Raw genomic sequence first — 25,905 nt, 5'->3', positions numbered from 1 at the left:
AGATAGGAGTCTCACAGTCTTTCCTGCCCGGGCTGGCTTTGAACCGTGATCCTCAGATCTCAGCCTCCTGAGTAGCTAGGATTACAGGCGTGAGCCACCGCAGCTAAATGTTCTCTCAGAAAAAGATTCTGAATCATTCCTTTGAAGTTTATAAAACATAGGAAACATTGTGAAGGGTATTATTTTGAAGTTATGAAATGTTTGGACTGGACATGCTTGATGATGAAATACTTTTTCTAGCATGTGTGAAGTCTCAGGTTCAACACGCGTGCGGGTGTGCACGTGCACACACACAGTGAAAGTAATTTGTAGAAAAAAAATCTCTGAACCTGTGAATTCCAAGTCCTCAGAGTCCTAAAAGCTCTCCCTGGTTTCCTTTTAATTTTGTACCTCCTATTCTTGTTTGCTTTTTCTCCAATGGTGCTCGTAGTGCGGTGTGGGTTTGGTCCCAGGTGGTCCTGGGCGTGGCAGGGTGAGGAGGATGGCTCTGGGTTCTCAGCAGCGCAGGCTCGTTCCGTTTTCCACACATGCAGAAGACGTCTTCCCACAGCCTTACTTCCTTTTCCTTTTGTGGAAACGTGAAGTTTAATTTGCTCTTTGTGCACGGGGCTCAGCCTGTTCCAAGTGTACCCTGGACACATGTCTGCCCTGTCTCCTGGAGTCCTGTCGCTGTTCTGAGATAGGACTTCCTATCCTGTCATAGGAGTGTTGAGATCACACTGCCTTTACTTCTTTCTCCTCGAATGGTACTACCCCACAGACACTTCATTTTGTTGGCCTTGGCTCTGATTTTGGGGAGTAGCGGATAAGTGCTAAAGCCATCTTGGAAGTCTTTTTGTACTCTAATTGTAAGGGAAAGAAGAATCACTTTTTTATTTTTCAAATTGAATTATTTGTACAATAATTAAAATATAGACTAGTATAATGTCCTTGTCTGTACTCATAATAGGTTCAGTTGTTACTGATCAAGGCTGATCGTATTTATTCTTCCTTATGTCACTTTTTAGACAGGGTTCGCTTGTCTTAAACTCATGATCCTTCTACCTCCACCTCCTGAGTGCTGGGCTGGGGGTCACCATACTCATTTTACTTCTCTTCCTTTCCCTTTTGTGGGGGTGTTTCTCCACTAAGCTGGAGCTTGAATTCAGGACCACACCTCCGTGTGTGTGTGGGGGGGTATATCCTAGGTGTATTGGGTATCATGTATAGTTTTTTTTTTGTTTCTTTTTTGGTCGGCCGTGGGGCTTGAACTCTGGGCCTGGGCGCTGTCCCTCAGCTCTTCAGCTCAAGGCAAGCGCTCTACCACTTGAGCTACAGCGCCACTTCTGGTTTTCTGGTGGTTTATTGGAGATAGGAGTCTCACGGTCTCTCCTGCTCGGGCTGGCTTTGAACTGCAATCCTCAGATCTCAGCCTCCTGAGTAGCTAGGATTACAGGCGTGAGCCACCAGCGCCCAGCTTTCATGTATAGTTTTTGAGGTGAGGTATCATGCCTCGACCTCACCTCCTCTGTGTGTGTGTGTGTGTGTGTGTGTGTGCGTGCGTGCGCGCGTGTGTGCGCACGCGCGATATATCCTACGTGTATTGGGTATCATGTATAGTTTTTGAGGTGAGGTTTCATGCCTCGACCACACCTCCTTCTCTGTGTGTGCGCGCGTGTGTGCGCGTGCTTAGGATACATCCTACGTGCATTGGGTATCATGTATAGTTTTTGAGGTGAGGTGTCAAGCCTCGACCAGCCCAGCTGTAATCATCTGACTTAGGCCTCCTCGCACCCCTGGTGACAGGCACATTGCATTGTGCTTAGCTGTTGTGCTGGAGGACATGCCCAGTACCCAGCCATTGGATGAGATGGAGTTCCTTGAACTCCTTTTTGCCTGGCTGGCCTCAAATGACAATCCCTGATCTCTGCCTCCCAAATAGTTAAGATTGCAGGCTTGCGCCAGTGCATCTGATGCTGCCCTTGCTTTAAAATATCTGAAACAAAGCTGAATGCTTCAGACAGGCAGAAGGCTTCATGCCAAAAGACAAGAACTCTTTTTTAAAATACATAGTTTTTGTAGCTAAAGATAACCGAAGAATGAATCCTTAATGTCATCAAATAACAAGTTCACACTTTTCCAGTTTTGTTTGAAATGGTGCTTAGCTTAGGTTCATATATTGTTAGACTAGGAGTTTACTCTCCAACAGTTTCTCTGGTAACTTTTTTTTTTTTTATTTGAACTCAAGGTTTCATTCTTGCTATGGAGATACTGCACTGCTTGAACCATGTCATCAGCTGTTTTGTGGCTTTATTTTTTTTTGTCGGTTGTGGGGCCTGAACTCTGGGCCTGGGCGCTGTCCCTCAGCTCTTCAGCTCAAGGCTAGCACCCTACCACTTGAGCCACAGCACCACTTCCATCTTTTTCTGCTTATGTGGTGTTAAGGAATTGAATCCAGGGCCTCATGCATGCAAGGCAAGCGCTCTACCACTGAGCCACCGTAGCTATTTGAGATGGAGTCTTGCATTGGTTTCAGGCCAATCTGAACCACGATCTTCCTTCCTATCCTTTTCACTGTAGCTACAATGAGAAGCACACACCATCAAATGCAACTTTTTTCTATTGAGATGGGGATCTCAGGAACTTTTTGCCTCAGCTGGCCTTGTACTGTGGTCCTCTGGGTCTCATTCTCCGACCTAGCTGTGATGAGAGGTGTGCATCCAGCTGTGTTTGAGACAGGGTCTCAAGCCCTGACTGGCTTGAACCTGTTCCTTATTTCTGCCTCCTAGTAAGATTAGAGGTAGGATCTAGGAAGTGGTGCTGTGGCTCAAGCGGTAGAGCACTTGCCTTGAGCTGAAGAGCGCAGGGACAGCGCCCAAGCTGAGTTCAAGCCCCACGACCAACAACAAAAAAGAGGATCTATTGCATATGCTGCTCTCTCTTTTTTTTTTAACTTGGTGTTTTTTGTGTTGGAAGAGAAAGTCTTTATTTCCCACAATCTGGCTTTTACATGATTTCTCTCTGTGTTCTCTAATGTTTTTCTGCCTTTTTTGTTTCCTGTCAGTTGGTAGTTATGTTGGTGAGATTTGTGTTGGTGAGGTTTGTGGGGGTGTGAGCTTGCGCTTCCATGGGGCCACATAAGTGTGGTGGGTAACTTACTCCTTTTGAATTGTTAGAGGACACTGATGGGAGTGACCTGAATTAATGCATTCCAACAGCGTTGTATACTGGCTCTGTTCCATGTATGACAGTGTGGTGTACAGTTCAAGAAGGGCTGCCTGTGCTCCTCCCTGACTCAGTCTCTGCAGACACTACTGGTGGTGGTTGTCTGCGCCTGGTCTGCTGTCCAGAGTGCCCTGGGTGAGGTGGCAAACAGCATCACCTTGTTTTTAAATACTCTGCACTAGAAAAGAATAATCAGATTCAGCAATCCACACAGTTTGCTCTCCTTATCCACGGATTCAGCATCTGGATTTGGCCAGCTGTGGATGGAATGTATTTAGGAAAAAAATATTGTCTGTCCTGGAGATTGTTATTCCCCAACAGTACTGTAGAAAAACAACCATTCACAAAACTTTTATATTTTGTTAGTTACTAGATAAATAATCCTGAGACGCTTTTGAATACTAAAGAAAGTATGCAAAAGTTACATGCTACGGTATTTTGTGTAAAGCACTGGAGCTTCCACATGTTTTTGTATCCTTGGTAAGCAGCCCTGTAATCAATCCAAATAAACTGTATGGTCAATATTCATGAATATTTGCATGTGTATTACTAAGCTGTAGATTTCCAGAGGGCTAAGAAAGATTTACAAAACAAACTATAACAGGAAAATTACTTCTGATTTTTAAGCCTTTTTCCTTTTCTACTTTTTCTACCTTTAGAGCCTTTTAGAAGACCCTTATCCTATGGTCCGTTCTATAGGCATTCTTGGTGTTTGTAAAATAACTTGCAAATACTGGGAGATGATGCCCCCTGCCATTCTTATTGACCTCTTGAAGAAAGTAATCGGGGAGTTGGCATTTGATACAAGCTCAGCTGATGTTCGTTGTTCTGTCTTTAAGGTAAGCTTTGTAAAGTTATATAAGCAATATTATATAGAGTAGTCTTGTAAAACCAGAAAGATATGTAGAAACTACAGAGAAGGAAAAAGATTTTAAAATTACCTTACTCTAAGGGATCATATTGGCACTCTGTTTTTTGGGGTGTTTTGCTGGTTCTATGCTTTGTCTCCAGCCAGTGTCATGATCTGGTGAATATGAGAGACCCGGGTCAGCAAGGCCGACCACTCACCTAACCACCGGGCAACATACAAGGCTAATTCTTTTTCCCATTTAAGGAGTCTCTGCTATTTTCATAAGTAAAAATTATATAAAAGCCCCTTTTCAGAGAGATTATGTTTTTAATGCTCTACACTGAGCATAGTTTTGGGACTAATCTGTGTGGCTTTTACATACCGTCTTCCAATCAGCACCACCCATAGTGGATCACTTTTATTTCCTAAGCAGTTGGAACCAAGTAGATCTGGATTTATAGAAACTACAACCTAGCTATTGGGTAGTCCTTTTCTCTGCTTAGTATGATGATAAAGTGAGGGTAGTAGGCCAGAGTTTGCCAAGACATGGTGCTAAGTGTTCTGGGGTTGAGCTGGAGCGTATAAGGCTCTAAGAGGAGATAGTCAACACCATTGGAATGGACTATCTAGACACTCAGGTTCCCAGCACCTGAGCATAGAGCCAGTGCCGTTTCCCACTCTCACAGGAAAGCAGGTCTGTTCAGGGGTGGTCTTTGGCCTTTCAAGTTTTTGGTTTACCTACTTGCTGCTTCTTGCTGTGGCGTCCCCTGTTCCTCGTGTGTTTTTCAAGTCTGGGTCAGAGATGAGCAGGTCTTCCCTTGGCGTGTCCCCGTTGTAGGGCCTCCGTCTAGCCTAGGCACTGCTGTAGTCAGCAGGAGCAGCCTTCCACCCTCAGCAGAACTCCTAAGTCCTTACGAAATTTGAACCCACTGTAAGGCGCTTCTGGTTCTGTATCCTGTAGAAGGGCATTTCTGGTTATGGGACTCACTTTTTTTTTCTTGTTATTAGTGGTACTATTCTGAACTCAGGGGTGGCTCCCACTTGAAAGACAAGCAGTCCACCACTAGAGCTATACCTCTAAACCTTTTCTGCTCTTTGCTCTGGTTATTTCACTAAAAGATCTTTCATTTTTACCCAGACTGACCTGTACTGTAGTTCTCTTATTCTTCATCCTGTAGCTGGAAAGAGGTGTGTGCTGCCATTCCCTGCTATTAATTGAGATGAAGTCTTGAGAACTTTTTACCTGGCCTGGCCTGGAATAGTGATTTTTTTTTTCAATTCAGAACCTCCATAGTTTAGCTAAGAAAACTGAATTTTTTTTTGGGGGGGGGGAGGCGCACATGCATGCATGCAGGCCAATCCTGGGACTTGAACTCAGGGCCCAGAGGCTGGCCCTGAGATTTTTTGCTCCAGGCTAGCATTCTACCATTGGGCCACAGTTAAACTTTGGCTTTTTGGTGACTGTAAAGATTGCTGAAAGGAGACCATTACACAGTTCAGGCAGAAGAGAGTTTGTTAGGAGAACCAAGCTGCCAGCCTACACCAGATGTAGGTGTGCAGAGCACAGAGCAGCCTGTAGGGTAGCAGCTTGTGGTGGAGAGAGATGGTACAGGGAAAGGCAAGGAGAAGAGAGGAGGGTGTGGCTGCAGCACTTAGGGGATTGACCTCAGAGCCTGAGGTCCTTTGTTGACTCCCAGTCAGGTAGTTGATGGGTGATTGTCAGTTTGGGGCGGGTGATTTCTGGTAAAGCTAGGTGCTTTCCTTCAGGAAGGGAGGTGGGGGACCTATTCTCCCCAGCCCGACCTAACAAGGATTAATTGGAGATAGTCATCTCTGGTGCATTCCTGCCTGGGAACTTCAAGCTGTGATCCTCATGTGGCCACCTTCTAAGGAGCTAGGATTGCAGGTGTGACCCAGAAGCACCAGCTGCAGATTATTTTTAAAATAACTACTGTAGTCTCATTTGTGTGAAACAGTAGCTGGACTTATTGCCAGTTGTTAATCCTACTAACTCATTAGTTGTATTTTTTTTAAACCAGTTATAGAGCTTGAACTTAGGTCCTGGTACAGTCTCTGAACTTATTTTTACTCAAGGCTAGTTCTCTACCACTTGAGCCACAGCTCCACTTCCGGCTTTTTCTGCTTATGTGGTGCTGAGGAATCGAACCCAGGGCCTCATGCATGCAAGGCAAGCACTCTACCACTGAGCCACCTTCCCAGCCCATCTCTTTACACACACACACACACACACATTCTGAACTTTTTCTTTTTCCTTTTTGTAGTGTCTGCCCATCATTTTGGATAATAAAATGAGCCACCCCTTATTAGAACAACTATTGCCAGGGCTCAGATACAGTCTCCATGATAATTCGGAGAAAGTAAGAGTGGCTTTTGTGGATTTGCTGCTGAAAATCAAAGCTGCGAGAGCTGCAAAGGTGGGTAAATAGGACTTACTAAAGATACAAAATGACACAGCTGTTTTCATCCAACAGAAAGACAAACTTTAATTCTAAGAATCCGAGTAATCATATTTTAAACAGTTTAATATGTTGTATTTGCCTAGTTCTGTATCATAAAATTTTTAGGCTTCTTATTGAAGGTTCTAAGGATATCAATGTGTGGTTTTCAAAGTCATTAATATTACAAATCTCTTTAAATTGCCTTTTGATCATATGTGGAAGTGTTAGCTAAAATAAGTGTTGACTAAAATGATGTAATATGTATTTGACACTTGTTAGCACCTACATTACTTGGAAATGTGGCTAGAAGCCCTTCTCCCTTCCACAAGGGAAACAGAGACCCTTGCCTCATAGTAAATGTTCCTTGGGCACCATACACACTGCTGTTGTGATTATTCTCTCCTCACTCCAGTTGTGTTCAGTTTCTTGACAAGGATGTCAGTGGCAATATTGCTGAATTGGATTTGCTGCTAATTGGTAATACTGTGAGCTTTTCCTCCATGTAACAGTTCTCATTTACATTAAAATACTATTTTGTTATGCCACAGGATTTGGAAAACAACGTGATTTGTCCTTCAGTGTAGCATCAGCTGGATTTATGTGTATTCACACAAGTTATGATGAGCTGCAGTGTGGCTCAGTGGTAGCCTCATGGTGCTGGCTTCCGTCCTCTAGCACTATAAAAGGGAATCTTTTTGTGGGTCTCCTGTGGAGATAGCAAGTATGTAAATGAAAAAGCATGGAAGCAGTGGAAGTATTGTAGTGTGTGACCACTTGGGTATGCATGTGTATCTCTGAAGAAAATGGCGCATTGCTCACCGTTGCCTGGGAGCTTTGTCACTGCAGGTTGTAGTAGGAAGACCCCTACTCAGGCAGACAAGCCCACCTAGTCGTCCGGAGTGACAGAGCCCACCACAACAAAGTTGTTAATAGAGAGTTGTTTATTGAGAAAGTTCCTACACTGACCAGTCAGGGTCGCAGTACAGGCTCAGGAGCTGATACTGCGACCCCCCCAGCGGCCCACATACTTTGGTTTTTAAAGACAAAATCCTTGAGGTCGAGCCTGGTCACATGCAGGTGACCAATGGGGTAATACCAGACCACACACAGGTGGCCAGTAGGCGAAATATACCGTAAGCATTTGCAAAAGGCAGAGTTTACTGTAAACACGTGGTGTTGGAGCCAGTTGGATCCAGATTACAACCTATCTGTTTTATGGGTCAGTCTTTAACTCAACAATCAAGGTGGGTTAGGTTGTTAAGGGGAGGGGGACCTAGAGGTATTCTTTCCGTTCCAGGAACTGGGTTGATTGGAGCCAAGGTCTAGTTAAATTTGTTTAAAGGTGTTTTTTTTTTTTTTTTCTAAAATCCCTAAAACAAAGGCAAAGCCTGGAAAGAAGCTATACCAGCTCAAGTCTCCTCTCAGGGCCTGCTTCAAGGGGACTTGTGTCAAAAAACGAAGGACATGTTGAGTCCGTGCAGTAAGAATCCTGAAGTCATGCCCAATTGCGTTACTTTGAAATTTTTGTGTATATTGTAGGCTGTGTACTTTTCTGAATGTATCCAGGGTGTTTTAGTCTTACAGTTAATCTTACACACTCTTTGCTAGTTTTCTTTTTTTGGTGGTATTAAAGTTTTAAGCCGAGGGAGGGCTTTGTACCCTAATATTTGAGCCACATCCCTAACCCTTTATGTTCTGGTTATTTTTCAGATAGCTTCTAGAGGTTTTTGCCTGGGGCAAAAAGGATTGGTGTACACCACCACATCTGAATGGCACAACTAACGCACTTGGTTTGTGTTGATAGGGGTCATGCTAGCATTTACCTGGGCAGATCTTCACCTACTGCGCCATTGTGCCTGACTTCTTTTCATTTTAGATTCTTTATATTTCACTGTAAATTTTGGAGTTAGCATGTCATTTTCAACAAAAAGCTGCCTATAATTTTGATTACCTGCTAAAACTTTGCTTCTGAATCTGAAGATCAAGCTTGGCATGGTGTAGATGTGTTTGCAAAGGATTAAGGAAATGTACATAGCATGGTTCCTACTAATTAATGGCATATACCCAAGAGAACTGTGGAGGTACCAAGTAAGACAGGGCTGAAGGGTTGGAAACAGCAGAGGTCTGTGTATGGGTACAGAGAAAGGAAATGTCGTATGTTCTTTCCTGGCTTTGAAGCTTTGTGGTGGGCAAGCAAGCCTAGAATCACTTTTGGGGAGTTGAGGTACTAGGAAGGAAGATTGTGCTATGGTAGGAGTGGACACATTTGTCCTGTTGGCTCTACTTCTAGTGTCAGAAAGTCATGTTAATTTCTTTTGTTGTTGTTGTTGGTTGTGGGGCTTGAACTCTAGGGCTGGGTGCTGAACCTGAGCTCTTTTTGCTCAAGGCTAGCGCTCTACCACTTGAGCCACTTCTACTTTTCTGGTGTTTAATTGGAGATAAAAGTCTCACGAACTTTCCTACCTGCTCTGGCTTTCAACTGTCGTCCTCAGATCTCAGCCTTCTAAGTAGCTAGGATTACAGGCGTGAGCTACCAGCACCCAGCTATTTTTTTTTCTTTTTTTTGTGCCAGTCTTGCGCCCAGGTACTGTCCCTGAGCATCTTATGCTCCAGGCTAGTGTGCTCTACCACTTGAGCCACAGCTCTACTTTTGGCTCTTTCTGAATAGTTAATTTAGAATAAGAGTCTCACGAACTTCTGCCTGGGCTGGCTTTGAACCTCGATCCTTAGAGCTCAGCCTCCTGAGTGCTAGGATCACAGACATGAGCCTCATGCAGCCAGTGCATGTTTCTCTTTACTCTCCTTTCAGTAGAGGGTTGGGTGTGAGTGGTTCTGATTTGTGCAAGTTATCTCGTGTTCATGATGGGCTAGAGGAGGGAGAGACCAATAAAGAGGCCAGACGGTGTAATGTGTGATAACAACTCCAGTTTTAGACATGGAGGCTGCTCACTGTGGTCCTCAGGAGTGCTACCCTGTGCTTCTGAAGATAGGAGTGGGTGTCCGTGTCAAGGTGATGACATTGTAAGAAATGTAAAAATGGTTAACTTGGTAGTCATAGCTATCATTCGAGTGTTTACTGTGCATTGCAGCCTGCTAACTATTATTGCCCTCCTCCCTAACTTTTATACTTCTGCCTTATATATTGGCACTTCTTCAAATGTAGATTGATTTATTCTCTTCACAAGTAAGATTTTTGCATGTCATTTGAAATGAGTTTTCTTCAATAGAAGCTTGGTTTCTCTTTCGTTATGGTTTGGTGTTTTTCAAGATTATAAGAACAATCAATTATTTCCTCCTGTGCATGTGTTTCTTTCTATAGTTTTGGAAAATATGCCCCATGGAGGACATTCTAGTTCGTCTGGAAATGGATTCTCGACCAGTGTGTCGGCGCTTGGTGAACCTCATCTTCACCTCTTTCCTGCCTGTGAACCAGCCAGAGGAAGTCTGGTGTGAGCGCTGTGTCACACTGGTCCAGATGAACCACGCAGCTGCCCGGAAGTTCTACCAGTATGCCTGTGAATACACTGCCTGCACCAACATAGGTCTGGACTCCCACTCCAAAGCACCATGCACATCTCACACACACATGCCCAGTATGGTCACACTAGCAGGCTTCATGCTTCAGTTCATTTCTTAGTGATTTCTCTTCATGTAATATTTCTTACTATTTGGTATTATAATCTTTTTATTGTTAGAAAGTTAATTTTGTAGAAAGAAACAATTTATTTGTTGATTAATCTTAAACCTTTTAGCAAAGCTGATCCATGTTATTCGCCAATGCTTGAATGCCTGCATCCAGAGAGCTGTTCATGAGCACCAAGAAGCCCAGGAGGAGCAAGAGAAGGAGAACGAGACTGTGAGTAACCCCTTACCCCCTACCTAGAGAAAGGCAGAGCCTGGTACTCTAGGGATATTTTTATTTTGTGTTTGTTCCTTTAGTAGGAATAGTTTGAACTTTTTTTTTTTTTAATGATAGAAAATTCTGGTGCCAGTGGCTCAGTCCTGTAATCCTAGTTTACTTAGGAGGCTGATTTCAGGATAACAGTTTGAAGTTGTCCCAGGCAGGAAAGTCTGTGAATCTCTCATCTCCAGTTAACCAGGAAAAAGCCAGAAGTAGAGCTGTAGCTCAAGTGATAGAGCACTAGCCTTGAGCAAAAGAAGCTCAGGGACACTGCCCCAGTACCTCAGTTCAAGCCCCAGGATCAGCAAGAAAAAAAGAGATCAGAAAATGTGTGTTTGAAAGAAAGTAGATTATAGTACAGACTTTGCCCTGAGCTGCTGGGTATGTTGATTTTCCTAGGTGTGCAGCACTAGCTGGGTTCCATTCTGGCTATTCCCACAGTTCATGATTCCATGGCAGTCCTGTCAGGGCCAGACTCACAAGATGCTTCTAGAAACATCTCAGGGCAGAGATTGTGTAGAGTTGTTTTTTATAAAATGTGACCTGGTGCTTGCATCAGCAGCACACATACCGTAACTGGGATGATACAGAGAAGATTAGCATGGCCCCTCTGCTGCGATGACATGTTTCATAAAATGTTGCCTGTTTCCTAAATTTTTTTAATGAACAAATAAAAATTAAACTTTATTACTGCTGTTCTTCAGAACACAGTGTCCTATGTTCTTTATGCATTTTTAAAAATTGTTATTGTAAAGGTGATGTACAGAGGGGTTACAGTGTAAGTCAGGCAAAGAGTACGTTGCTTTTGGGGGCAGTTATTGTAAAGATGATGTACAGAGGGGTTACAGTGTAAGTCAGGCAAAGAGTAGAGTACATTGCTTTGGGGGCAGTGTCACCCCTTCCCTCCCTGTCTCCTAGTTTTTCCCTCCTATACCACCCACAAGTTGTATAGTTTGTATTCAGTGCAATGTCTGTTGTGTACCACTTTGTTCACCCCTTGTCCCTCCAGTTGTTACCCCCTCCCACCCTCCCCAAAACAGGTAAACAAACAAGAAAAAGAGGAAAGAAAACTAAAACAGCAACAAACAGAAAGCCTCTTTCTGGGATCTGGTGGCTCACGCTTGTAATACTAGCTACTCAGGAGGCTGAGATCTTAGGATCAGGGTTCATAGTCAGCTTAGACAGTAAAGTCCTCATGAGACTTTTAACTCCAATTAACTACTCAAAAACCAGAAGTGGTTCTGTGGGACAAAGCGATAGAGAGCTAGCCTTGAGCTCAGGGACAGTGACCAGGCCTGAGTTCAAGCCTAGCAACCAACAAAAAATAAAAAAGCCTCTTGTTTCCATTTCCTGGAGTTCATTTCCATAAATATTATTTTGTATGAGCATGATGCCTCTGTTTCTTTCCTAAGACTAGAATTTACCTTCTTAGTAGACCTTCTGAAACAGTGAATAACATCCCTCCATGGCTGAGCATCAATGTCACAAGCTAAGCTTGTGATTCTAGCTACTCAGAAGGCTGAGACAGAAAAAAGCACAGTTTGAAGCCACAGTTTGTTTCCAATGATATGGTTTGTTTCCAATCAGCTAGCAAATAGCAAAAAGCTTGGCTGGAGGTGTGTCTCAAGTGAGGGTAACAGCCACACAATTTGAGGACCTGAGTTTAAACCCTGGTACCAACCCCCGCCACCCCCCCCCACCGAAAAAATTTATAATATTAAAAAGCACTTTATATTCCTTACATTTTGTGTTAGGTCTGACATGCAGTACTTACTAGCTCCTCTCACAGTAGCACACATTATTTGTGTCTTAGGTACTGGACAAAATGCTGTCAGTGGATGATGTTGCCTCTATGGCAGGATTGCTAGAAGTCATTGTGATTCTCTGGAAGAGCATCTATAGAAGTCTGGAAAACAACAAGGAAGCCAAAGTCTTCACCATTAACAAGTTTGCATCTGTGCTTCCAGAGTACCTGAAGGTATTCAAGGTAAGTCTTCGGCCCCTCTGTGAGCAAGATGTGTTTGACTGATTTAATCTAGTGGGAGTTGTGTTTTCTCACCAGTACAATGAGACCATTGAAGTGGCCTTTGTGTCAAAGTTTGATTGGTATCCATCCTCACTTCATGTTCATATGACCCAGAAAAGTGCCCAAGGTGAGCCCTGACTTTCCAAAACCAGAAATAGTGTTTTGGAATCTAATTTGACTCGCAGGTGAGAAGAGGATTTTTGTGACCAAAAGATGTAATTATAACAATTCCGTGGCTGTATCCTCAGGCATCTGAAAGTGGTCAGGAAACACATACCTCTGTAGCATTAGAGTGGAGAGTGTAAATCAGACAAAATAGAACAATGTGGTTTTTATTTCTACTTTTTTTAGTCATACTGGGGGCTTTGCACTTGCTATGTAGGTTCTATCACTTGAAGGACATTCCTGGACCCTTTGGCTTTAGCTATTTTTCCAATAGGATCTTGTGTTTTTACCCAGGCCAGCCTGGACTTGAAATCTCCTGGGATTACAGGCCTCAGCTGGCCCTGTGTGAGATTTCATTTACTTTTAGTTGACAGACAAAAACTAAGTTTGTGTTGTATTCAACTTGATGTTTTAAAATAGGTGTAACTTGTGGAATGGCTAAGTTGAGCTATGTTAAGTGATGAGAGCACATCAGAGTGACTGGTGGCCATGTTGTTTATTGTTAGAGGTCTCTTAAACTCACGTCTCCTAACTAATTTAAATTTTGCTGCTCTGACCAGCACCTCCCTCCCCACATTTGGTTGCACCGGTGCTCTCTGTAAGTGCAAATTCAGTTTGGATGAGGAAAACATTATTATGTCTTCACTTTTTTTTTTTTGGTTGGTCATGGGGTTTGAACTCTGGGCCTAGGTGCTGTCCCTCAGCTCTTCAGCTCAAGGCTAATGCTCTACCACTTGAGCCACAGCACCACTTCTGGTTTTCTTATGGTTACTTGGAGATTAAAGAGTCTCACAGACTTTTCCTGCCCAGGCTGGTTTTGAACCACGATCCTCAGATCTCAGTCTCTTCTTCACTTTTTTTTTAAGTTTGTATTTCAAAACCAAGTTTAAAAGAATAGTACAAGTTAAAGCCAGGCACAGGTGGCTCATGACTGTAATCCTAGCTGCTCAGGAGGCTGGGATCTGAGGATCGCAGTTCAAAGCCATCCTGGACAGGAAAGGCTAAAACTTATGTCCAATAAACCACCAGAAAACTGGAAGTGGCTCAAGTGGTAGAGTACTCGCCTTGAGCTGAAGAGCTGAGGGAGAGTGCCCAGTCCGAGAGTTCAAGCCCCATGACCTACTCCCCACCCCAAAAAAAAATAGTACAAGTTAAAAATGCAAATTTATTCCTAACTATACATACATATATATAATTTACTGCCTGGGCTGGCTTTGAACAAAAGTCCTCAGCTCAGCTTCCTGAATAGCTAGAATTACAGGCCTAAGCCACTGGTGCTGAATTTTGAAATGTATTTTTTAAAAATAGTGCTTTTGTGTGTGTGTGAGCGTGTGTGGGCTGGTCCTAGGGCTTGAACTCAGAGCCTGGGTGCTGTCCCTGAGCTTTTTGCTCAACTAGTGCTCTACTACATCTCCACTTCTGGCTTTTTTGGTGGCTAATGGGAGGTAAGAGTCTCATAGACTTTCCTGCTCATGCTGGCTTGGAGCTATGATCCTTAGATTTGAGCCTCCTTGGTAGCTAAGATTATAGGAGTGAGCCAGCGGAGCCCAGACAGATAATGGTTTTGAAGATAGAGTTTATTGATAGAATGATCATAGCTGACCGTAGATCTTACAAACTTTTTTTTTACTATTATTATCCTTCACTCTACTAACTTTCTGTGATTTTGGACTACATATCAGTTTTTTAAATAATTTTTTATTAAGATTAAGTAATTACATAAAATTTACAAATCTTAACCTTCACAAGGCAAATTGTCATTATTGTGGTCTATGAAGTTTGTGAATTCTATAAGCTTTGACAATACAACTATTTCTTCTGCCTTGGGTGATATGTACATTTCTTTCCTTTTGCTTAGTGTTAGCTGTTCCCTCTTTCCCTCTCCCTCCCTCCCTTCATCCCTTTGCTGCCCTTGAGTTGCTTAGTTCATTTTCATCAATGTCCAGTGCAGCTGCTGTATGTATTTTTAAAAGATATGTATGTATTTTTTCCCGTTTCCCTCTGATTCTGTGGTTATCCTAGACTCTATTAACTTGTGATTTTAGACTACATACCACTTTTAAACCTTGTTTCTGTGACTATCATCTCTGAGCTATGCACTCAGCTTTTGAGCTTTTGCTCATGAAGGCAAATTATCTCAGTTGCCAAGTTTTCTAGTAAATTTTTAAACTCAGTATTTTGCCTTAGACTAAGAAAACAGTATTATCTCAGAAATTTCAAAAGATAAAACAAGCCACCCACAGTGGCAAATGCCCAGGGTCTCTAGGACTGGGATATAGTGAATTTAGGAGCTCAGGGAACCTTGGCAGTGGATGTATGAGCACGTGCATCAGGCTATTTGTGACATTAGGGAAATAGTTCTTTATTCTGTGTTGAGGGTCAAGGTATGCAGATGACACATCAGATTTTGATTTCACCTGTTTGTATTTCATGTGTATTGTTAGGAAAATTATTTCACTTTAGAATTTACCGTTGGTTGCTTATGTACCATAAATGGCTTTTGATACATAACTGTCTATATCTATCTATCTGTCTTATCTATAGTGGTATTCTTGGTATAATCTAAGCAATTAAAATCTGGTCAGATTGCTTGTTACAATAATGATAATACTGATACAGCTGTATTAGTAGCTCTTAGCACTTATTAGGTAACATTGTACCAGTTTCCTGTGGTTTGGTTTGTCTTTTTTAGTCCTGTCCATTTTGACAAGAGAAAGAAACTAAATCTGCCTGTAGACCCTGACCTGTTTTGCCAGCTGTTAGGTTGTGGCTTTGATTAGACTTGGTTTGTTTTTGTAAGCATGTGTGTTTATACTGTCTTCCTAAAGATACTCTTCTTGAATGATTTGCTTCTTGTGAGAGTTAATTTCACATATATTGACTATTTACCAAGAGTATAGTTGATTTTATTACATTATTCATTGTTGTTTTCAGAGCAGAACAAGCTGTATGACAGCAGGGTCTGTAATCTGTTCTCATTACAAGTGTCCATAGGATTTAGAATAGTGCCTGGAACATAGCAGATGCATAGTAGAGAAGTTGTGTAAAACCTTCAGGATCCTTGATTTGATAGTAATCTCATCCTTTAACCTGAGGTCTATCAATGGGTTGGTTTACAAACATTGAAGAAAGTCATAGAATGTAATCTTAGCACCTTTGGAATTAGGTTATTCAGAGTAATGTGGAGAGGTATCCACATTTCCTGAGTTTGTTCTGTTTTTCTTTTCTGCTGTTAGGATGAACGCTGCAAGATCCCTTTGTTTATACTGATGTCCTTCATGCCAGCGTCTGCCGTCCCTCTCTTCAGGTATGCAGAAGCAAAGCAGGAGAGACACGCTTGTCTTCAACCTGTCTACCTCGGCTAGGTGTGATTTCAGTGAGCATTGCAGTTGTCAGGTAATGAAGAAGTGACTTCACTTGAAAGTCTCGGGGTTTAACACCTGGTGGTGTAACTCCAGGCCACTCAGCCACCACTGGTTATACATATCTCTAAACAGGAATGTAGCTATCTGGATTTGAGATGTTGTAAGTATAAAACATACATGGAATCAAAGCCTTGGTATAAAAGATATTGACTAAGAATGACATTTGGATTAGATTAAGTAAGGTATGTATGTCTTTGAAACTCAATTTACCCAATCCCCTTCACACTTTAAAATGAGTGTTAGAAAAGTTTGAGTTGCATATGTAGTTTGCACACTCTTTTCTCTTTTTTTGTTGTGGTGCTGGGAATCAAACTTAGGGCCTTACACATGATATCTATATACCCCATCACTGAGCTTCTATTCACATACTCCTTTTACCAGATAATGTAGATCTAGAGTTTTCCTTATTACTTAGTAAGAATAAGTTATTTCTATTCATATTTGTGGAAAACAAACATTTTTAACACTAAACAAAATTTAATTCCAAATTAGCAATTCTTGGTCTAGAATCTGACAGAGCTAGTACAAAAATAAAAGGTCTTGAGGAGGTAGGACATATCCTAGGTCACTGAGACCTTCGTGGAGTTGTTGTCTTGGTGTTTTGGGGTGGGACAGTTACTGTCTGTGTCCTGCAGAATACCAGTATCAATATAGCAATGATGTCTCAACAACCCTGACTTATCTGAAGTGAGAATTTTTCTCCCTTTGTGGGAATATGAGGGATTTGTTATTGGAATATTTCGAATTTGTTGTTGACGTATTGTCCTGGTTTTATGTACTTGACTCAGCTGTGGTGTGATTTCGGTCTTGAGAAACCAGGAGGAGGGTGTTGCTGGCAGGAGCTACTGTACCTTGTTGGATTGTCTTTGCTCCTGGGGCCAGGTGGGGCATATCCTGGAGCTCATGGATGACTGGTTGCCCGAGGAACGGCCCCGAGCCAAGGTGTGTGATCAAGAACTACTGTGTTCTGGAAATTACTTTCTTTTCTAGGAACATGAGCTCTAATTGCTCATTTGTACCCTCTTCAGAGTAATATGGCATCTAAGCGTAAAGTGCAAATCCATGACACACGTCCAGTAAAACCTGACTTAGCACTGGTTTACATGGAATATTTGTTGACCCATCCAAAGAATCGAGAATGCCTGCTCTCTGCACCCCGGAAGAAACTTAACCATCTTTTGAAAGCACTTGAGACGTCAAAGGTAACTTTATATTCTGAAAGTTGAGTGATTGTGCATGAAAATTGCAGCGATACAGTAAGATAGATGTTTTTCATACTAATGGTGCTGTGATGTTTGAGCTGGAACATCTACAAGGGCACTGATGTGGGAGGGGCTGCATTGGGAGTAGGTCCATTTCCATGCCCTTCTCGTGAGTAGTGCCCCAAGCCCACATTGCCGCCCAAGCTGCTAGGGAAGTAGGACTCTGGTGGATCAGCCCTGCGTCTTGGAGCATATTGCTCTCTGAGGTCTCTAGGAGTCTTGGAGAAATTTAATTTCACATCATTGTGTTCCTGCGCTCCCATCTTCTCCACTGTCAGCTCTACCATCCCCTGCAGAACCAGGCGTGAGATCGTCTGGGGAGGAGGAGAGTCCTGGTTCAGTGGGTCTGCTTGCGGGCTGGTGTGTTACTTGGGTGGCGAGGCGAGGCTTCTCCAGAGTTGATGTCTTCCTCCTCACCTGTGGCCCGAATGCCTGCTTCTTGGGTGTTACGGGGTACATTTGAACATGGCTTTTGGGTTGGGATTTTACAGGCAGACCTGGAATCACTTCTGCAGTCTCCAGGTGAGAAGTCCCCTAACTTCAGCCAGGTGTCTGCACTGCGAGCCTTCAGTCTGCACTGCCGATTGGGCATCCATATTCAGCATAAGGTACACTGCGTGGGCCCAGGTCCAAGCAAGTGGGTCTGGAGTGAGTGGCATGTTCCAGAGCTTCTGTCATCACTGATTTGTCCTTTCATTGTGTCGGATAGTTCTGCTCAGAAGGGGAGACTCATCTGTCCATCTTGGAAGACACTGGGTTTTGGTTAGAAAGCAAAGTTTTACCTCTTATTCGAGATCAAGGAGAAGAACATCTGAAGCTCCAAAGGGATGCCTACCAGCAGATTATCCAGGTCAGCAGTCTGGGCCACAGAGCCTTCCTCTTCATGGTGTGCTGTGTGTGCAGGACTGCTTCTTGTGTCCAGGTGGCGGTTAGGGACCTTGTTGCTCTTTTGAAATATTTAACAGATGCATTGAAGTAGCTAGCACTTATCTTTTCACAAAGTATAAGCAACATAATTTTAATGTAGTTTTGTGCATTAGGTGCTTGGTTGGTGGAATTAAATATCTTGATTTCTTGTGGGAAAATGTGAGAATACATTTCTATAGAAATTCCTTTAGAAACATCTTTGTAAGTCTCTTTTTATGAGTGCACTATACCACATAGGAGAAGCTTTGCTGGGCCTGACTACATCTCTTGGTAACAGTGAACACATCTCTCTTTTACAGACCTACTTGACTGTATGTAAAGATGTTGTCATGGTTGGCCTTGGAAATTCGAAGTTTCAAACACAACTTTTACAGCAGAGTCTTGGAGTCATGCAAGCAGGCACAGTATATTTCATTCACTATTGGGCTACTTTAGAGCAATGCATACTCAAAGCTAGTGCTTTCTTTCTTCCCTTGCTCCTTTACTTGCAGATCAGGACTCTGGCTTTTAAGAGACAGATGTGCTATGCAAATTGACTTATGCTAAAAGAATGGTTTCTCCAAGGCTGACACTCTATGGGAATCCCAAGACACAGGTGTCCTGGGGTTCTGCCACCGCTAGGCAGACATGACCCAGCCTGGCATCTCTAAAGCAAGTCTCACAGACGAACCCTCTTGTTCTGCTGTGTCTTCGCTCCTGTGGGTGGAGTGAGTTAGGTGTTGTTGAGTAGCACCCCCTGGTCCAAGGAGAAGGGTGGCATAGCTGTGTGGCAACAAGAGTGTCAGATCAGCAGGGTGCCAGTGGCTCACACCTGTTACTCACACTTGGCTTTTATCTCCATTCAAATAACAGAAGTGGTGCTGTGGTTTAGGTGGTAGAGTGCTAGCCTTGAGCAAAAGGAGCTCAGTAACAGTTCCTAGGACTCATATCCAGCCCCTCTCCCCCCCACCCCCCCACCCCCGCTAAATGTCAGGGTGATTGAGCCATCTAACTCCTGAGGGTGAAGGTTCTCTTAGCCTACATGCGAATATAGCAGGAAGGCCAGCCATGTGGCTAGGAGAGTGTCACACTTGGGCTTCTAGTCATAATCAGTGTCAGTCTGGCAGGAAGAGTACTGGTGCTATGTTCTCTCCTCTCCCATCCCTACCCTCCACCCCTAGCTACTGGCCCCTGGCCCCACTGGTGGTCTCTGTGGAGTAAACTGTCTCTAGATGGGTTTTGCTGTACACTCTAGTTACAGGATCTATGGAACGTCAGCATTTTCTTAAGCCCAGAGCTATTTCAGGAGAGGTACTCCATTAAGTTAGCCTCAGTAAGGCTCTAGTCAGGTAATAGCCAGTCCACCTATCTAGCCACGGCCTGAGCATCTTTGGGCAGGGTCTTGTCTACTCTACGTGCTGCTGGAGCTTGATACTGGCCAGCACCTTGAGGTTATCTTCAGTTACACTCAGGATTATACGTCATTGCTTTAACATTTCCGTTAGAGACTAGACGTTAAGTAGAACCAGCATTGTTTATTTCGTAGTCTAGCTTTTACATTAAACTCATTATGCAATTTATACTTAGTGATTTAAGCTTAATGACTGAAACAGTCAAAATGACTTTAATAAAGACATTTTATTTATCATTCAGGACTTACATATTTATTTATAAGCTATAGGATTTTGAATCTTTAGTTACTCAGTTCCCCCTAATGAAGCTGGAGCACTCTTTATATTTACATACCCAGTAAATAAGGTTTTCAGAATTGGGCCACTCTGTGGCCATCCTTCTGTTAGCTGGTTGAAATGTATCCCGTCATAAAGCTGCATTTTAACCAGGTGGACTGGAGTGTACTGGTCCCTGCATCGTGGACTAATGAGCCCTCACACCGATGGGTTTTTATTAACTTTTTAGCTTTTTATTTTTATAAAGTTCATGTGCAGAGGGGTTACAGTTAACCTAAGTCAGGTAATGATTGCATTTCTTTTTGGACAGTGTCACCCCTTCCTTCGCTCTCCCAGTGGTTTTTTTTGTTTTTGTTTTTTTTTAATTTAATTTAATTTTATTTGTGAACATACTGTACAGAGGAGTTACAATTACATGTCTCCCAGTGGTTTTAATTTAAGAAGTTAGTTACATTTATGTTAGTTTTGTTCAGTTATGTCATTCTTCATGCCAAGTGCACTAGGAAAAGGCATTCTTGGGATGCTGTTGTGGTAGCCCAGCACATTGACTAGAGGTAAGGATCCTGCTCACTAACATGCAGGTGTTCACAATATAGCACAATAGATGTGTTTCATAAACTCCATTCACTCTGCAAAGTCAGACATTAAAAAGTAACAGGGCTTATGGGAAAAGCAGATTTTTCCTAGTAAGAGTTTAGCATAATTAAAAGGAAATGTTAAATCTCTAAAGTGTAGAAATGTACTGTAAACGTAGGACTTTATCTTACATGAAATGATACAGATGATTGACAGAGAGAATGTAAGGCAGGCTGGCTGTTGCACCCCAGAGACCACATCTGCCTCATACGATACGGGGAGAGCACAAGGCGGTGAGCTGAGAGCCAGCATGAAGGCACTCCTTGTTCACTTACTGACACTCGCTGTCTAAAAGATTCACAGGTTGGAAAGAGCCATGGGAGGAAAACCCTTAGCATGTGACCTCCAGCCAGCACCCTCTGACTTGTCATTAGGAGTTTGTTTGTCCTGACCACATACACTTAAATAGGATGAAATAGCTTTTAATGAGAACTTGTAGCCTTCTGCCTTTTTGTCAGTTTGCAGAGAGCCCTTGCCCTGAAGGAGGTCTGAGCCTAGCACCCTCTGCCTGGCCCGCTGAGGAGCTTCCGTGGGACCAGTGGGTGTCATTTAAATCATAGTTCCTTGAAAATTTCTGTTGTGGTTTCAGATATTTTCACAGTTTTTATTGATTCTGGCAGAGCCTAGGCTTCCTGCAGGGCCATTTGATGCAGGGAATGGACCGCTCGGATGGACCATCTGTCTTGTTATCTCAGCAGGTAGACTGGGGTTGTAACTAGCTCTGTTTCTGGTGGAGCCTCGTAGATCTAGCCTGCCTTAGAGCTGAGTGGCTTTGTCTCGTGTTTGCAGGCCTGTCTCCTAGGCAAGCCCTTGTGGCCACCTCATGACAGCCTCTTCACAAGGAGCATTATTTCTGTGCCTTATCACCTGACTGCTTTGTGTTAAGGCATCTTGCAGCATGATTTGGCTGGAAGGTGTTTGGTGTACATGAGTCAAAAGCTAGGATAGACTGGGATGAGGTGAGGGAGAGCTCCCACGAGGGAGCAGGTCCTCTGCTCTGCTTTTGTTGCTCTTACCAACAGGATTGATTAGAAAGAAGGTTTCAAGCCAAAGAATATAATTAAGATTACATGTGGAGGGGCTGGGAAGGTGGCTCAGTGGTAGAGTGCTTGCCTAGCATGCATGAGGCCGTGGGTTCAATTCCTTGGCACCACATAAACAGAAAAAACTGGAAGTGGCACTGTGGCTCAAGTGGTAGAGCGCTAGCCTTGAGCTGAAGAGCTGAGGGACAGCGCCCAGGCCCAAAGTTCAGGCCCCACGACCAGCAAAAAAGTAAAATAAAATAAAAAGATTACATATGGAGTAAAATTTGCAAAATTCAGTACAGTAAAGGAAATGATTTGGAAGAGAAAGAAAATTATAACCACCCTGTGTAGGAAATTGTACCAGTTTGGTTGTGGGATTATCAAATCATACTTTGAGAGGCGCCATGCCTTCCCAGTTGCTCTCATAATTGGTGATTTGTGAGAATTATGTGAGAGAAATACACATGCTTTAATTCAGGTGTCCTGGGTTCATGCTACCAATTGCTGTATGTTCATGCATGCAGCCAATAGTTGTTACTTTAGTGAATGAGTCAGTGTCCTGTTATTGCTAGGGAAGTTGATATTTTGTACTTAAATGTAACACAATTTTTATTTGTTTAGGTTAGAATCTAGATTAACCTGACCAATGTGGGATTCAGTATTGGGTCACTAGTAATAAATAGGCTCTTATACATCACCATTATATGCATATGTTAAGCACTTTACCTAAATTATGAAATTAGATAATTGCTCTTTTTTTCTTTCCAGTGAAGGGATTTTTTTATGTTTCGTTACTTCTTGGCATTTTGAAAGAAGTAACTGGGAGTTCCTTGATTCAGAAAACAGATTCAGATGAAGAAGTTACAGCACTGTTTGACAAGGTCCAGGAAGTGTTTCAGAAAATGCTGGAATATATAGCACGGAGCTTCAGGACACAGCCGGAAGAAGGACTGCGGGTACTGGTGCCCTGACTGTCTGGGTCTGGGGTGAAGGGTGTGTTCGGTGCTGACTGGGGTGGGTGGGTGGAGATCACAGGTGCATATGTACATGTTTGGCCGCTTGCCCTGCTGTAGGGGCTGTGGCTGAATCTTGTCCCTCAGGTAAGTATACCCATATCCTGTGGTGATACTCTCAGAGATGGGCCTTAGTGTGTGGGTTGGAGGGTCATAGGCCCAGAGCCCCATATTTTATTTATGCCAGTCTTAACAGCAAGAACTCTGGAATTCAAGTCCTCCATCTGGCAGGACCAACACAGAACGGGATCAGCACTGCCTCTGCATGTGCATAGGTCTGCTAGAATCCCTAAATAGAAGACATGTTCGATGGTGATCATTCTGCTTGTTTTCAGAGGGAGAGAAGCCTAGCCTGGAAGAGATGCTAATTTTCACAGTGGATTATTCTGTTATAGTTAACATCAGCCCCCAGGTTGGAAGCAGAGTCATAGATTTGAAGGGATTCTTTTTTTTTCCTTGATGGTAGAAGTTGGTGTGATATAAGAAAATGGGAATCAATTCTTTTTTTTTTTTTTTTTCCTGTGTCTGTTGGTTGTGGGTCTTAAACTCTGGGCCTGGGTGCTGTCCTTCACATCTTCAGCTCAAGGCTAGCGCTCTGCCACTTGAGCCACAGCACCACTTCTGGTTTTCTTGTGGTTATTTGGAGTTAAGAGTGTCACAGATTTTCCCGCCCAGTCTGGCTTTGAACCGCCATCCTCAGATCTCGGCCTCCTCGGTAGCTAGGATTACAGGCGTGAGCCACCAAGTCCAGCCAGGAACCAATTCCATAGCAAAGTCATATTACTGGAAAGAGCCTTGATGGTTTTTTTTCTATCTAGTAACTTTTTAAAATTTTTTTGCTGGTCATGGAGCCTGAACTCTGGGCCTGGGTGCTGTCCCTCAGCTTTTCAGCTCAAGGCTAGCACTCTACCACTCGAGCCACAGCGCCACTTCTAGTTTTTTCTGCTTATGTGGTGCTGAGGAATCAAACCCAGGGCCTCATGCATGCAAGGCAAGCACTCTACCACTGAGCCACCTTCCCAGATCAACTATTGTTTTCTAATGAAGAAAGATGTTTACAAATGTTTTAATGGAAGGCTGTTTATGAAATAATTGACCTCCCAGTTTTACTCTGTCTTAGCTGGTGGAAGTAATTGAAAGTCATTACCTCAGTTTTTCTTTTTTTTCGGTTGGTTGTGGGGCAGCCACAGTGCCACTTCTAGATTTTTCTGCTTATGTGGTGCTGAGGAATCAAACCCAGGGCCTCATGCATGTGAGGCAAGCACTCTACCACTGAGCCACCTTCCCAGACCAACTATTGTTTTCTAATGAAGGTGTTTACAAATGTTTTAATGGGAGGCTGTTTATTAAATATTGACCTCCCAGTTGTTTTACTGTCTTAGCTGGTGGAAGTAATTGAAAGTCATTGCCTCAGTTTTTCTTTTTTTTTGGTCGGTTGTGGGGCTTGAACTCTGGGCCTGGATGCTGTCCCTCAGCTCTTCAGCTCAAGGTGAGCGAGCCACAGCACCACTTCTGGTTTTCTAGTGGTTTATTGGAGATAAGAGTCTCTCAGAGTTTCCTGCTGGGGCTGGCTTTGAGCTGCGATCCTCAGATCTCAGCCTCCTGAGTAGCTAGGATTACAGGCGTGAGCCACTGGCGCCCGGCTGCTCAGTTTTTCTTAATTCATACTGAATTCTTTTGAAGTAGTTATTTATTTGAGGAGCCATTTGATGTGTCTGTGCTCAGGTAATCTAATTTATGCCAAAATCATTACTTTTGCCATTAAGTCTTAACACTGCTTAAGTATCATCTTAGGAATGCACTATTTTATAGTTGTTATCGTAGTGTTATTGATGCTCTTCCCCTCCCTCCTCTCTACTGTCCCTCTCTTCCTAGCTACATCCCCTTCTTACTTCCTGAAGGTTTTTGTTTTGGTGAAGAAATGTCCTATGGTAATTCCTGGTGCATGGCTTGGTTTTTGTTTTTATACCATGGTTTTTAATGGATGTGTTTTCTTGCAGCTCCTCTATTCTGTTCAGACCCCTCTTCATGAATTTATAACCACTGTCCAGTCTTGGCATGAGGACACTCCTGTCCATCGGGGGATCCTTTCTACTCTGATTGCTGCTCCTGTGGTGGAGATAAGTCACCAGCTGCGGAAGGCGAGTTATATTTACACTGACATTTCCGGATCTTTGAGCAGGACGCTGCTCGCAGTGCCCGTTTGGGCAAGTCCTGGCGCGAGGACTTGCTTTCCTGTGGTTGCGCCTCACTGTCTGGGAGCTGGCTAATAGTGTAGAGTCGTGTGATCACCGAGGGTGTCATCACTCCTGATAAAACGGAGCCTGGCCTGGCCTCGTGTTGTGGGTATTTCTGCTGGCTCATTATGAAAATTGAATGACTTGACACATCGCTGAAGGTTCTTCTCTCCTGGGAGTTGGCAGGGGTACTAAGAGCAGGGTACAGGACTGTTCTGGGTTATTTTGGAATGGAGAGTTTGCATCTCTGATTGCTTGCTGTATTGTTTGTTAAAGAATGACTTAATCCTGTTAATCAGCTTGAATGATAATTCAAACCAACACACAAAAAATGATGTTTTGCCAAAAGAAACAGTTTTTTCACATCATAGATGCCCGGTTAATTGCTTAGGTGGTGAAATAAGCAGAGCAAAATTAAGAGAGTAGGTTTGCCTAGCGTAAGGGATTGTGTGCACTTCTGCATACAGCACTGATTAGCCCTGCCTTCTGAGGAAGGCAGTGCTAGGTGATTTCCCTTGTGTCGCTGTGAGAACGGTCCTCACAACAGTATTACAGTCACATACATTTGATGATAGAGAACCATGACTAATAAATCCTACAACATTAAATAGAATATAAAGCCCTTTTCAAAACTTGAAGGCAAGTTACTTGGTTTAGGAAGTAAATGATAGATGACACAGAATAAAGCTTAAACTTACTATAGGAGATGCATCAGATAAGTTACACAAACCAGTGATGGTTTTGGCCACAGTCTGCTGCTTTACCTGCCTGTGAGGTCTGGCCCAGAGCGTGGTGTTTGCTGTGTATTTGCTGTGTGTGGAGCCATCCCTGCTCTGTTGGAGTGCAGGCTGCTTTTCTACTGAGGGGCCTGCCTTCTGCTCCTTTTCAGGACCGGCCTGCGGCTGGCCTCCGCTGCCTCCTTCCTGAACATCGAGATTGGTTAGCACGACACACAACACCGTGTTTGTGACCGTGGTGGATTTGTCTCTCTTTATTTTATTTTTTGGAGGGGGTCTGGTTGTGGGCCTGAACTCTGGGCCTGGGCGCTGTCCCTCAGCTCTTCAGCTCAAGGCTAGTGCTCTACCACTTGAGCCACAGCGCCACTTCC

The 25,905-nt window shown here is 43.3% G+C and overlaps 1 protein-coding gene across 2 annotated transcripts in view; it reads left to right on the top strand.

Moving 5' to 3' along the window:
- The window catches only part of Ncapg2 (non-SMC condensin II complex, subunit G2), a 59,009-nt gene that overhangs the window by 20,108 nt on the left and 12,996 nt on the right, over window positions 1–25,905 (top strand). The window contains exons 12-24 of one of the 2 annotated variants that reach the window (XM_013033639.1): window positions 3,864–4,043; window positions 6,337–6,489; window positions 9,833–10,055; window positions 10,266–10,369; window positions 12,228–12,401; window positions 15,842–15,912; window positions 16,819–16,972; window positions 17,059–17,232; window positions 17,784–17,900; window positions 18,002–18,142; window positions 18,519–18,618; window positions 22,316–22,503; window positions 24,561–24,701. In XM_013033639.1, the coding sequence (XP_012889093.1) occupies window positions 3,864–4,043; window positions 6,337–6,489; window positions 9,833–10,055; window positions 10,266–10,369; window positions 12,228–12,401; window positions 15,842–15,912; window positions 16,819–16,972; window positions 17,059–17,232; window positions 17,784–17,900; window positions 18,002–18,142; window positions 18,519–18,618; window positions 22,316–22,503; window positions 24,561–24,701 (1,920 nt within the window). Of the gene's footprint in view, window positions 1–3,863; window positions 4,044–6,336; window positions 6,490–9,832; window positions 10,056–10,265; window positions 10,370–12,227; window positions 12,402–15,841; window positions 15,913–16,818; window positions 16,973–17,058; window positions 17,233–17,783; window positions 17,901–18,001; window positions 18,143–18,518; window positions 18,619–22,315; window positions 22,504–24,560; window positions 24,702–25,905 lie in introns of those variants that run through there. The other variant, XM_013033640.1, reaches the window with a different exon arrangement.

Source organism: Dipodomys ordii, unplaced genomic scaffold, assembly GCF_000151885.1.
Source record: "Dipodomys ordii isolate 6190 unplaced genomic scaffold, Dord_2.0 Scaffold173, whole genome shotgun sequence".
In the NCBI taxonomy this organism is placed as follows: domain Eukaryota; kingdom Metazoa; phylum Chordata; class Mammalia; order Rodentia; family Heteromyidae; genus Dipodomys; species Dipodomys ordii.
The sequence above is the reverse complement of the archived record's forward strand: the minus strand, read 5'-3'. Positions and strand labels throughout refer to the sequence as shown.